Raw genomic sequence first — 13,702 nt, 5'->3', positions numbered from 1 at the left:
CTGGCAGCGCGGGAGGCGAGAAGCTGCTTCCTTTGACCCACGTTGCTCCGGCCGCTCTTCTGTTTCCAGCGGCCGCCTCCTGGTATGAGGAAGCTGATGGTTAATCAGAGCCCTCGCCCTTCTGCCCCCACTTCCCTGACCTGGATCTAGCCCTGATCTTTCTGTTTCTGGACATTTTAGGCCGGCGCAGAGCCTGTTTTGCCACAGACGCCTCGAGCAAGGGTCTCGCCACCGCTCTCCATCCTTCCTGTTCAGCTTTTCTTAGCACTTTGCCCATCACTTCCTATTGCAGCAAAACCCAAACAGCGACTTTCATGACTCCGATCTTTATCTCACGGTGGCTGAGAGGCTTCAGAAACCCAGTACACGCAAACAGCTCTGCCCATTCCCCCCCTCCCCATGCCACTGGCAGGGGAGTAACTGGCCAAGGCAGCAGGGATGGGTTAACACAGCCGTTAATGGAGCTGTCCTCACCTGAGGGTCACACCCAAAAGGACCCTCACCTCAGTGCCAGGCACGTGAACCATCAAACAGCGATGGGCCCAATGACCTCTCCGTCCCTCTGGGAAAGGAGGATGTGGGGAGGCTCCTGTCTGTTCTGCCCCACTTGGACTGGGGGGACAGTTTCTGGACTATTTTCTTTACTTGCCCAAACAGGATTTTTCACAACAAACCGCTCTAAAGCGAAGCGCTCTGTTTAGTGCCTGGCACAGCTCGGCCCTGCCCCAGTTCTACATTAACCAGGTTATTCGTGGAGAGAAAGGAGGTGCATACCGAGCTGCATCAGCTCTTGGTTCAGAGACACGGGTGGAGAGCGGACAGAGGTGATGGGGGCGAAGGGAAGCGATGAAAAACAAAAAGACTTGAGAAATCGAGGAGCTGCCCGTGCTGGGTCGGTAGAGCCCTGCGAGCTGTCTCTACCTGTGGTCAGGACAAGGAAGGAGAACATAAAGGCCATGAATGATGCAAATGACCCCCAGAAAGGCTTCCCGTTTCTGGGGACACTGAGAAGACAGATGTCTGCAGCTGCAGGAAGGCACATCCTAAAGCGGGTCCTTGCTCCCAGCAAGGAACACCAGGGCTCAGAGAAATGCAGGCGAGCTGCCAGCGAGCAGAGCCCTCCCAGCAGCGGCTGGGAACTGCCACGAAACCACCAGGATGGTCTTTGAAGAGAAGGGGTTCCAAGTCAGGTACCGACACCCCAGCAGGCAGCTTCCAGGCTGATCATCACCGTGTCGGGAACCGGCACGCCAGATCGCCGTGGCCGCCTTCCCACCCACCAGCACTGCATGGAGACCCCTACACTCAGGGGTCTTCCTGGTGCTTTGCATGAACGTGGCAACATCCCAGTCCTCCCACAGCCCCCCAGAGCATTGCTGCCCACAGCTGCTGGTGGGACACATGCTGTACGGCCAGCACAGCCCGTGCACACCCGGGGAAGGGGCAGCAGCTTGCCCTGGGGCACAAGCACGGTCCATGTGTGCGAGGAAGGTCGGCATCCTCGGGGTCCCACCCCCACGCCCCTGCGCTGGCCCTGAACACCGAGAGCGTTTCATGCACTTAGCAGCAAAACAAAACAAAATGAGATTTCTCCACTTCCCCACCCAACCACCAGGTCTAGCACTTTTCCCCGTGTTTATTTTTGTTCACATCCTGGTGTTGTTTTATGGCAGAACCCCCCCAGCCCGTCCCAACCCGCAGCCGCGGCAGCAAGCGATGGCTGAGCCATGGAAAGTTTGCCGGCAGGCAAGCTGGGCAGGCGGCCAGGCATCAGAACTCAGGTGGGAGCAGACAAGGTCTCCAAATAAAATCAAATGTAAATATTCAACACTCAAACACAGAGGAGGGATGCATCAAAACAGCAAACGCGGGCAACAGCTTTAGTGCCTGGCAAACTTCAGGGACACGATAACAGAATGGAAAACTACTGCCCTGGCTGGCATTTCCAAAGGCAGTCAAGTGCACAAGCAACAAATGTGGTGAGGAAGCAGCGGTGAAAATCCCCAGATCCCAACCAGGGCCAGGGCGAGGCATTTGGGAACGGCACTGCCGCAAGGAGAGCGATGGCACACCTGCAGAGAGCGGCTGCCCCGCCGCTCCACGCTTGCTTAGCCGTAAGCCCAAAACCATGAAAGATATTTCTAGTTTCTTCCAGGCAAGAAGGATTTTGAATATTGCATATTACCCCGTGGTCTGCAAGCTGCCCCACTGCCACTGCTCCAGGCAGGCCATGCAAACACATCCAGCCTTACGCCTACGAGTAACCTGCCTCTAAAGGCAGGATGGAAGTGTCACATTTTACTCACAGCTCCCCATTTTCCCCCCTCCAGCTCCCTCGCTGGGCAAGTCTGTGATAGTGTAATGTGCTCCCCTGCTAATTATAATTTCTCCTCCGAGGCTTTTCCGTTTCTCTCTTTTCCAAACCCTGGAACAACCCACAGAAAGGCGGCAGATTACTCTACCCTCGTTGCCACAATAATTCATCGACTGGAGCCTGGAATCACATTTCATTAGAATAAAATGCCCTGTCCGAGACAGCTAATCGATTTAGAGGATGCTAATCCAGAAGAAATTTGCTCCTGACCGAGGCAATGACCATTAGCAGAGCAGAAGGCCGGGCCGGGGTCCCGGCACCAGGCGGGGGGGTCCCGGCACCAGGCGGGGGGCACTGGCAGAGCCCCCAGCCAGACAGCGCACGCCAGGTGGGAGCAGATTGCCTCAGGTACCAGCCACGCATTTGGATTAGCTCATTATTAAATCTAATTAGTTAATAGCCGGCCCGGCAGGGAGCTGACTTGATTTCTCAAGGAGCAGGTGCCGAAGCATCGGGGTCCCATGGGGGATGATGGGTCTACGGACCCCCGGGCGGGGAGGGGACCTGTGCCCCATCCCCTCAGGCAGGACAGCAGTCCTCTCTGGCACATCCCAGCCAGCCCACGGCGCGGGGCAATGCCTCGGCTGTGCCCTCCTCAGCTTGGCAGCCACCCCTGTGCAAGGGGCCACATCCCGAGGGGCTGCATCCCAGCAGCCGGCGTGCCCGCAGCCTGGGCAGGAAAGCAGGGTCAGTTCCCAGACCCTCAAAAAGCGGTTTTGGAGCAGGCTGCTTCCTTCTCCTCCCAAGGAGGCTGCGGAAATCCTTTTGTCCCCGGTGCTCCTCCACCTCAGCTGTAAGAACAGGAAAAATCCCACTGCACTTACAGGAACGTCACCAACAAGTGAGTCAATTTTTCCGGCTTCGGCAGAAAAAAAAAAATTAAAATCTCCAGCAGAACGCAAGGAGGCATACAGGGTGAGAAACGGGATGCACGGCCCAGGGCACATCGCTGCCTTTAACCTGGGCTTTCCCCCAGCCTTCGTGGCCACCAACACTGAAAGGGGTGGGAATGCAATACCGGGAAGCGCTCCCCAACTCCCCACAGACCACCATGGCTCAAACACTCCCTGGAGGCTCCTGCCCCAGAGCAGAGCCCCGCTTGCTCCCTGGCTGGAAGAGGCAGAGCCCCAGGTGCCCAGGGCAGGGGGATCCCACCACTCCTCCATGGGCCTTCCCTCCAAACCCGGCGGGAGCCAGGCAGAGCTGCCGCTGCCCCCAGCCGTGCAGCGGAAAGCAGGGGAGAGCCACCCAACCATTCTGCTCTGCAATGGGGTTTCTTTCTGTAAAACATTGCTTAGCAACCAGCCCTCAGCAAGGGCATGGTTCTGGACAGACGCTGTTTCAGCTAGAAAAAGAAAAAGAAAAAAAAAAACAGCAAAGGGATGCTTTACCAGGCAGTATTACTAAAAAGGCACACGCCAGCTTATTTTACAGGTCACTCGGCCGGTGCAGAGAACTCTTTACATCTCCCTCATCGAGGTCCTGCTGCAGGATTAGAAGCTAAAAAGAAAAAAGCACATAGGTGTGCACACTCGCATGTGGATGCCCACCCCATGCTGACGCTGAGCCCTCCTGGATAAGGGCAGCCAAACGCGGACTGCAACAACATCCCCGAGCACATCACCACACCGGTGTGAACCTTGCCGAGGCAGCGCTGCAGGACGGGTGGCACAGCACGGCTACATGCCAGGGTGCTAGCCAAACCCTGGGGAAAAAGTTCTTATTTTATGAGCCATTTACAGCCCGGCTGTAGAGAAACAGTCCGTATCTTTTTTTAAATACATTCTTTCACGCTGCAGCCCAGAACAAAGGGAGCATTTTTGTCTTTTGGGAATAAAAAAAAATAATAATAAAAAAAAATTTAAAAAAAAAAAAAGAGAGAGAGTCACCTAGCTGGGCTGGCACAGGGCAGCAAGCACGCGTGCTGGAGGCCACCTGAGCGGGCACTGTGCCGCAGCGATGCCCCCGCCTGCCCGCAGCGCCTGCTGGCTGTCCCCAGTGACGGGGTGCCGTGGGGAGCTCCGCACCTCAGCCATGGGTCTAAAAACCCAGGGAAGGGTGAGGAAGCAGCACCCAGGCCCTTCGCCAGCCCCTCGCCCCCACGCTGGCACAGGCAGCCCCGGCCCCCGCGCGGCACGGCTGCGCCCGCCGCTCCACGTGCGGCAGCCAGATGGTCTGGAGGCTGGTGTACTTCCCACCAACTCCAGCTAGAAACCGGCTTGGCATCGCCACAGAGACGTTCCCCTTCCCCCTCTGCACCACGCTCCCCACTCCGCAGAACATCCACCGGCCCTCCCCGGCGTGCGTCCAGCCTCCGAGGGGCACCGTGACCCCCAGGCTCCCATCGGCACGCAGGAGCAGCGGCAGAGAACAGCAATTCCTGGTTCCTCCAAGCCACGCTCCAGACCATCCTCGCCACGAAGAGCCGGGACGACACCCTAACGAGCACGCCTCGGCAGGAGCGTGCAGCCCGCAGGCCCAAGGCCACCAGACGCTTGCACAGAGCGATGAAGAGGAGCAAGTGGAAGCGCCTTTGGCGTGGGACGACGGGGAAAGCATGCCAGGAAAACAGGGAAAACAGCCTCGGCTCCGCCGGCCGCGGTGACAGCCGCTCGCGTGCCCGGGGGAGGAAAGAGAGATGATTCACGCCAAGCAGCGAACAAGCTGTGCGGGTTTCGGTACAAGCTCCCCCTCGCTTTGCCTCCCCTCCCCACCCACCACGGTCACGCTACAGCTACTCATCACCGCTGCATCCCAACCCCGCTCCCACGGGTCTGCTTAAAACCTATGGATCCAAAAAAATCCCCAAACACAGCGATGGATACCCAGGAAATCCTGTCCTGCTATCCTGCTGCTGGAGGGTGCGGAAGGGCTGCCCAAAACGCACTGAACCAGAACCACCACAGCATGGGCAGGGTTTGCTTTACCCCACCGCACAGGGTGGGGGTTTCTGAAGCCCTTTTGTTTGGGTGGAGAGATGTAAACCGCCCCCCAAGCACCCCTGCCCCGTTTTATGCACGGCCACAGTCGCTGCTCTGGCCATGGCATTGCTCCCCGCGCTTCAGGGAGAAGCACACAACCATTTCAGGGTGCCTGCGGGGAGGGGTGAGAGCAGAGGGTCGGTGGTCCCCCCCTGCCAGCCAGGGAGGGGGCTGGCAGCACCGTGAGGGCCAACCCCACCTGTCCCATCCCACCCTGGGATCAGCCAGGGAAGCGCCGCATGTGCCAACCTGCAGAAAGCACGGGGACACGCGGCAGAACCCCGGCACCACAGCCTCCCACCCTCCCCGCAGCAACCATGGGAACGGCATTTCCTTGCACGCATTGGCAACGTCATTTTGAGCCGAAAGTAAAAAAAAAATAATAAAAAAAAGGAAACCAAAACAGCCCACCACCCCAGCCCATGTGCCAGGGCACACAGGTAACACCATGCACATCACACGCACCACCCCGCACCGCAGGACTGCAGGAACAAACAGAGACACGAGATGCAGCTGTGCTGGCACATTACACTCCCAGAAAAACAGCCTCTTGACTCAAACCAAGCGAATTTGCTCCACGCTGGAAGTACGAGCAGGACCCAGCAAGTAGCCAGCTCCTGGCACTGGAGGAACACCAGGACATCCCACCCTGCCTCTCCACATCCCCCTCTCCAGGTCCATCCATCTCCTGCTCAGATGCACTTTCAGGCTACGTCGGCTTCAGCAGCGCAGCCTGTCCCAGCCCCTGCCTCTCAAAGCTACTGTTTATCCCCTCGTCTGTCCCCCGCCAACCCAAAAGGATTGAGTTTAACCCAACATTGGACACACGGTCAGTGCTGGTGCCACGGCCGGGCAGCGTCACGCACAGGGCCAGTGGCTTCTCCGGACACCGTCACCACACCGGTTTATCGGGACACGTGCCCAGAGGTGCTCTGTGGCACGCCCCCAATCAAAGAGATCTCCAAGCCCTGTTAATGAGCCTTCTGCCAGCATAATTTAAAAAACATAATCACGAACACACACTCTCCTGAATGCCCAAGCCCTTATGTTCACCAGCTTCCCTCTTTGGCGCTGCGGAGCAGCCAGACCTGGCTGCAGCCCAGCGGCACGGCAGAGATGGCAGCCGTGGGGTTACAGCCTGCCTACGGCACCAGCTCTGCAGGACTCGAGAAGCCCACCCTGCTCAAGAGTTTGGGTCTCACCATCAGCCCCCAAACTGAGCCCATCAGCACTAAGGGCTCACGCTTGGGTATGGGGGACCCCTGGAGAGACGGGCAAACGATGCCTGGGGACGTCGTGACAAGGCTCCTGTACGGATCATGACAGCGGGCAATGCAGGCGGGTGAATCACTGCAACACCCTGGTGCATCCCAAGTTTTTCATCTTACAATCAAGCTGAGCCACGAGGGGTAAGCATGCAGTTCTCTAGAGCCAACGCTGGCTGCACAACGATCCCTCCACGACTCATGGTGGAGACCCACCATCAGAAACAAAGAGCATCTCCCGAGCAGTAACACGTTCCTGTTGCTTATTTCCACCAGAGAGGAAGAGGAGGAGTTTCAAGTTGTGCTGAAAATAAAGCAGAGCGTTATCACTTGCACTGACCCCCATTTGAATAAGATACCAGACAAGCTATTAAATATGTTGACTGCACAAGCCACACAGGTCATGCAAAGGAGGAAGAAGTCCTCTTTGCCTTCGGCCCTGCTGGCGCAGCACTGGCTGAGCCGTAACCACATACCTCTCCTGTAGCACAAAGTATTCCCCACACCAAACGTTTCTTACGGCCCTCTGACAGGAAGAGAGGGGAAAAACACACCCTGACACAGGGGAGCCACGTTACACCTTTGCTGGGTGATCAAAGGAGGAAAAAACAGAAACAACTCATCTCAGCAACCAACCCCCAAAACCACGTGCTTTCCCCCCAGACTGACCCTGAGGTTTGCTCACCCGGGCAAGGCAGAGAGCCCACGGCAGGCCTGGCCGTGCCCCACCGCTGCTGGGCTCGGCACTGGCAGAGCCCCCCCGCCAGCCCTCCGAGCACAGGGCGAGCTCCTTGGGCAAACCTGGCTCCCGGAGCCCAGGAAGGGACCAGGGTTTCTGCCCGCGGGAAGGGACCGGGGTTTCTGCCCGCACGGATGTGGTGCTGCTCCAGGAAACCCTCCCCGCCGCAAGGCAGCAATTTCCTCGGCTCTTGGAAGACACGAAACGGGCTGTGCAGCGCAGGCGGCGTGACTCACCTTGGCAGCCCTCGCACCCCTTCGCCGCTTGTAGGCGGCCAGCACCGACTCGATGGCATCAGCCAAACACCACGTCTGACGGCACAACCAGAGCAGAACTGAACGCAAGCAGCCACAGCAACCCAACAAGGGGGGGTGGGGTGGTGGTGTATTTTTGGGTTTGCACCCTCCAGAAAGCAAAACACTCCTTTTCCTTCAAACCCAAGTCTGCAGCAGTACAGCTGTCTCCTAGCCAGGAGCACATCTCTAACCATTAATGTTTGCACCTGCGAAAATAAGAGCCATTCTTGGAGAGGCCAGACCTAAACCCCTGTATCTCAATCCCTCTTCTCCTCTGTGTGCATGAGATGGGAAGGTTTGGGCTGTTACTGCTTTCTTCAGGGACCAGAAGGGCAAAAGGAAGAAAATCATCCAAGAAGGGCTTCAGGTTTCTCCTCCCCGGCACTGGTGGGCACCTGCAGCACTGGGGCACAAGGACCCGTCACCCCAGACAGCACCGGGTGATGAAGCAGCCCAAGACACAGCTCTTCCTCCAACATACCCAAGGGCTTTCACCCTGGAGATGCAAACAAGGACTTTCCAAGTGCAGGCACCGCGTTATCTATCTGCCCACAGCAGCCCGACCCACCCAAGCCAGGGCCTCCCCCGGGCTCACTGTGGTCAGGGTGCCTCTCCCAGGGGGACCGAGCGTGCCAAACTGGGGGGTTGCAGAGCAGACAGGGAAAGGCAGCAAGGGCAGCAAAGGTGGCTGGGGCAGGAGGCAACTGCAGGTATCAGATAAAGCCTGAAACATTTCCTTGTCGCCAGCCTAAGCCTTGTTTGTGTCCCAAGGGAATCCACTGCTCAGGTTAAACGCTGGACAAAAGTTTCACTTTCGCTTCCAGGCGAGCTGCGAGGTCGACGCCAGCTGCGGGCACGGCCCTGCCACACCACAGCCACGGGCACAGCCATTTCATAAAGGCTCGGTTTCGGCAAGAGGCTGTCAAGACATGGAACGGAATCCACGTGTGAGTGCATCCCAGAGCCCAGCACGCCGATGGCACCGCCAGGACCCACACCACCACCTCACTTTGCTTTTTAAGCTGCACAGCAGCCCTGGAGCAGGATGTGTCCCAGGAAAAACCCCACAGCCACAGCGAAAGCCCTCCTGGCGTCACCCGTGGTGGCAGCACAGGCCACCTCTGCGACCCCGATGCTATGTGGGTAAGCACAGATTGTCCAACGTGTTAAAAATCACATGCTGCGTCCACGGATCGAAGGGCAACGGTGTTTCCCCAAGAGCCTCACAGCAGCTGGAGATCCCAGGCAGGGAGCAAGCCCCAGCCGCTCACCGTGGTCAGCACGGGGGACGCTGGCGGAGGGCAGAGCCAGTGTGAGACCCTCAGGCCAGCACCGCAGCATCTGCCCAGGGAAACTGGGGAGGCTGGACGAGCTCCCAGCCACTGCAGGGTCTAGGTGGTCCACCTCAGCATCACCCCTTCCCTGCATCCCCCTTCAGTCCTGCCCCTCCTCACCGCCCAGCCGCAGCTCTGCGGCGACCCAGCCAAAAAACAGCCAAAGGAAAAATGATCCAAAATGCCAAACCAGCCCAATTGTGCCTTTCAGGAGCACAGGCACCTCCACCCTTTCTGCAGGAGTCCCACAGCCCGGCTGGGGTCCGGCCATCGCGCCCCTCACCAGGAGGGGGTTTGCAGAGTCCTCGCCAGCCCCAGCCCAGTGGCACAAATTGCAGCCTGTGACGTGCGAGCGCAGCAGCAGCCGGGGCGTGGACGAGTCCGGTGGCTTCAAATTAGTGCTTGGGAGTTGGAGGAAGAAGCAAACCAAAACAAAACAGCAGAAACGTGGCAGGGCACCGGACCGCAGCCCCAGCGCCCAAAGGAGACGACAGCCCACAGCCCTCCGTAGCCCCGTTACCACGGGGACATGGCGCGGGGAAACAGGGGCTGCAGGGAGGAGGAGGAAGAGGAGGAGGAGAAGGAGGGTGACCTGCTCAGCCCCCCACAGCGGTGCGGGGGAGGCGATGGCTGCCAGCCGCCTGCACCCCCATCACCTCCATCCTTACAATGTGCTGCTTGTTGCCCGAAGCAAGCTGCAAACATCCTGGCATCACCACCCAAGCAGCAGAGTTTGGCATCCCCCTCCACTGAAGCAGAGGGGCCGGAGGTGATGCCAAGACCACGGGCAACCGCTGTACCAGGGCCAGCCGCCAGCCGGGACGCAGGTCCCTGCCGGCCCCATTTCACAGGCACAGGGGACACATGAAGGGGCAAAATGCTTCCACATCCCTGGTACCGACGGTCACCACGGCCCCTTGGCTGGAGAACAAGTTTCACAGCATCCAAGCTTCCAGTTCATTATTTATGTCTCGTATGAGGTCTTTGCATTTGCAAAACTTTCTGAATAATTTATGTACAAGGGAAGGAGAGGGACACGTTTTGCTGAAAACCAGGTCACTCCTAATACCAGCCAAGCTGCAAAGGGAGACAATAGAAATAGGCAGAGATACTCACTGGGGGGAAGAAAACCCACAGTATCTATATATATACACATATATACACACACTCTAGCGATGCCCTCGGCACCAGAGGATATTCAGCAAGACCGGCCCTTCAGCAAATGAGGATTATTTTCAACTTTCTGAATTTATTCTTTTTTTAAATGAAGGAGAAAGCACTGTGAATCACTCTCATTTCTCTCCGCACCTTCACAGAGGGCAAAAGCAGGGTAGCTACAGAACAGCTCCTCCACCAAATCCAGACAGACACTCTCAAGAGCCTGTACACCAGCCTCACCATACCTGCACGCCACTCCTGCCGCACCGGTGCCGGCAGCATGGGGGCTGCGAGGGGCCAAGCAGGGCGATGGGGAACAGGAGAGCACTTCTGCCCAGAGCTGAGGAGGGGTCCTCCTCCCTGCTGTGTCTTCCTCCCTCCTGCATCTTCCTCCCTGCCACATCACCATGCCATGGCCCCATCCAAGCTGCCCTCCGCCTCGCTCCTCGCCGATATACAAAGAGTTACGTTCCCCTCGCGCCTGTCTTAAAACAAAGAGGATGTGAAACATTCAGCAGAAAATGCAAGAGGAAGGAAAATGAGAGAGGATATTGCCGAGACTTCAAGTAACTTTGGTTGCAGGCCGCCTCACTGTGCCAAGAGCCAGGATGTCCTCCAAGCCCCTCACTCCAGAGGCAGCGTGGCCTGAGCTGGGGGTTTGCTGCTCCCTGGACCTGCCTGCCCCCCCCCCCACATCCCCGCACCCTCCCCAACAGCCAAGGAACATGCATGGAGGCGACACCAGTGACGAGGTAAGGCTGCCCCGCCCAGCCACAGGGAGATGAGGCACCTGGAGACACCAGAAAAATAAATGCTGGGCAAGAGAAGCGAGCGCCTGGTCATGGCCAGGAACAGCCACCAGGTACCACTGGCACCAGCTCCAGCTCATGGCGGTGCCGTCCCAAACACCTGCGGTAGTGAAACGGGAACAACACCCGACAAGAGGCAGCACAGCAGCTCTCCACCCCTGGAGCATCTTCATCCGTGCTGACAGACGCCTGGAGGGTCTCCAATGGCCCACGCAACACGGCCAGACCTCAGACCCGTCGCACACCGAGGGTAACGCAAGTGAGAAGAGCTGGGCCAGACCTTGTCCTGCACCAAGTCTCTCCGCTGGAGAAGTCAGAGGTATCACGGCTCAACAGCAGCTGGTGAAGTCGCTCTCACAGTGGGAGCAGGGGCCGCATGTGGGAGAAGGACGCGCAGAGCAGTCAAGCGTCACAGCCAGGGAGGGGACACTCACCCCCAGCCCCCCTGGGCAGCGCCCTGCCCCACGCACCCCCAAACCTTCCCCCAAAGGGCCCTGCAGACCACCTCTGCGGGGAGCCTGCCAGCGCCCGTGCGTGCAAGGCAGCCACGAAGCCAGGCTGCTCGGGCATTAATTAACCCTCCAGCAAAATCATCATTATTCATGACCCTACCGACCGCAGCCTGGGCATCCGTGGAACACACCCCCCGCCCTGCGCAGGAATTAAGGTCTAATCCAGGAACGCATTCAATAGAGGCCACAAAACAATTCAGCCATAAAAACATCCTTATCTCCGGAGGCCGGCGAGCGTTCTTCCTGCCCCGGCTGGCGGGAGAGGAGCCCACCAGCAGCCGCAAGCACGCAGCAATTCAGCACACCCAAAAAATAGGTGCTGTGCAGCGTGACCGGGCTGAGGGCACCTCCCTCGGCCAGCACCTGCTGAGTAACCCGCTAAAAGTGCCTGCTGACTAAGCCCAGAGACAAACACCCTTGGGACCCACTGGTTAATTCCTAAAATTTATTTTTCAGCAAAGAGCAATGCTGTAGGATTTTGTTCTGCAATAAAATGAATGCTCCAGGCAGGGCCAGGCACAGGCTGCCTTCAGCTCAACAGGCAAACGCACCGCAGCAGAAGGCAGCTCAGACCTGCAGAACCATAAATGCACCAAAAGCTGTCAGGTTCGGGGGTTTTTTAACCCAAAATGCCAAGAATTGGTACAACAGGGGTCCCTGTAATCCAAACATTACTGGCTACTACTCCAGCACAGGGAAACTGCACCCGTGGGGCTCGGGGTGAGATCTGAAGGGGAGGGAGGAGGAATCAGCCCCGCGGCTGCAGCTTGGCCCTCCCAGGATGGGACGGGGTGGTGGGCTCAGACGGAGCACCACCTGCCTGTGCACCCCAGGGGTGACACTGTTGCGCCTCAGCTCCCAAACGAACCCCACCGCATCCCCGAGGCCAGGCTGGCATGTCACAGGCAATGCCACGGGGGTCTCCACGGCACGGCTGTGCGTGGATGTGCCCCTCTCCTCTCCCACCGCCCCACAGCACCAAACCGGAGCAAGGCAGGGCGAGCTCGGTGAGGTGACAACTCACACTGCCACCACGCTTGGTACGGGGAACCTACCAGCCTGGGAAGGGAGCTGTGATTTGGGCCAAAGAAACTTAAAAAAAAAAAAAAAAGGAAAAAAAAACCCAAATGACCCCATGGGGGATAACAGCAGGAACAGAGCCGGGGTGGGTGGCCATGCAGAGGTGTCCCCAGCCCCGGCTGTGGGGACGGGAGCCAGCCCAGCCTGGACATGAGGGGGGACCGGGACGCTGCCGGCCGCAGGTGAGGGTCTCCCCAGCCCCGGAGCTGCAGCCTGCATCGCAGCGTCCTCCTCCCGCAGAGCCCCCGCCACAAACCGGGGGTTCGCAGCTTTGCCCCCCAGCCCACCGCCCTCCCACACCGCGACTACGTCCACTTCCCCAGCCACGCTGGGGACGGAGGAGACGGCACCGGTGGGGACAACCCTCGGCAGAACCCACCCAGAACAGCGAGGGGACAACCGGGGGGGGGGGGGCATGGCACCTTCCCATCACCCCAGCCAAACCACCCCCAAAGGACGCAACCTCTGAGGGGCCACGAACTGTGACCTGGTGGACCACGACCAGGCACGTCCCGATGGACCAAGCACGTCGCGATGGACCAGGACCAGGACCAGGACCAGGACCAGGCACGTCCCGACAGACCAGCCAGACCACAAAGGGCTGGGGGGACATAGGTGGGAGCAGGTGGTCCAGGATGGACCAGGAGGCCACGGACCAGGATGGGGCGACGATGGGCCGGGCAGGACCGCGGGCAGGAGGACCACGGCGGGCCGGGCAGGCTGCGCGGGGCCGGTGCCGGGGGGCCGGCCGGAGGGTGCGGGACCCCGTCAGGGCCTGCCCCGGCCCCTCACTTACTTTTGAGGGCGGCGACGAGCGACTTCCCGTCCTTGATGAGCTCCTTGATGAACTTGTTGGTTTTCTCCAGCTCGGCCTCGTGGGAGCGGAGCCGTTCCCGGAACTGGGGGCTGTCCAGGCAGCACTCGCTGAACTCCAGCGCCGGCAGCCCCATGCTGCCCGCACCCGCGCACCGATCACCACCAAAAAAAAAAAAAAAAAAAACCAAAAAAAACCCCAAAAAACCCCAAATAATTTTTTAAAAAAATTAAAAACTAAACGCCTTTTTCAAGCCCCTCTGCAGGGAGCTGGCGCCGCCCCGGGAGCGGCCGTGCCGTGCCGTGCCGTGCCGGGCCGAGGGGAGCGGAGCGGTGCCGGG

The 13,702-nt window shown here is 58.9% G+C and overlaps 1 protein-coding gene across 2 annotated transcripts in view; it reads right to left on the bottom strand.

The window, feature by feature from the left end:
• ARHGAP26 (Rho GTPase activating protein 26) overlaps window positions 1–13,498 on the bottom strand; it is a 144,512-nt gene extending 131,014 nt beyond the window's left edge. For both annotated transcript variants that reach the window (XM_086471104.1, XM_086471105.1), the window contains exon 1: window positions 13,345–13,498. In XM_086471104.1, the coding sequence (XP_086327230.1) occupies window positions 13,345–13,498 (154 nt within the window). The remainder of the gene's footprint in view (window positions 1–13,344) is intronic.
• Window positions 13,499–13,702: the final 204 nt, after the last annotated feature.

The sequence above is a fragment of the Leptosomus discolor genome, chromosome 10, assembly GCF_034619465.1.
Source record: "Leptosomus discolor isolate bLepDis1 chromosome 10, bLepDis1.hap2, whole genome shotgun sequence".
Classification (NCBI taxonomy): Eukaryota; Metazoa; Chordata; class Aves; order Leptosomiformes; family Leptosomidae; genus Leptosomus; species Leptosomus discolor.
The sequence above is the reverse complement of the archived record's forward strand: the minus strand, read 5'-3'. Positions and strand labels throughout refer to the sequence as shown.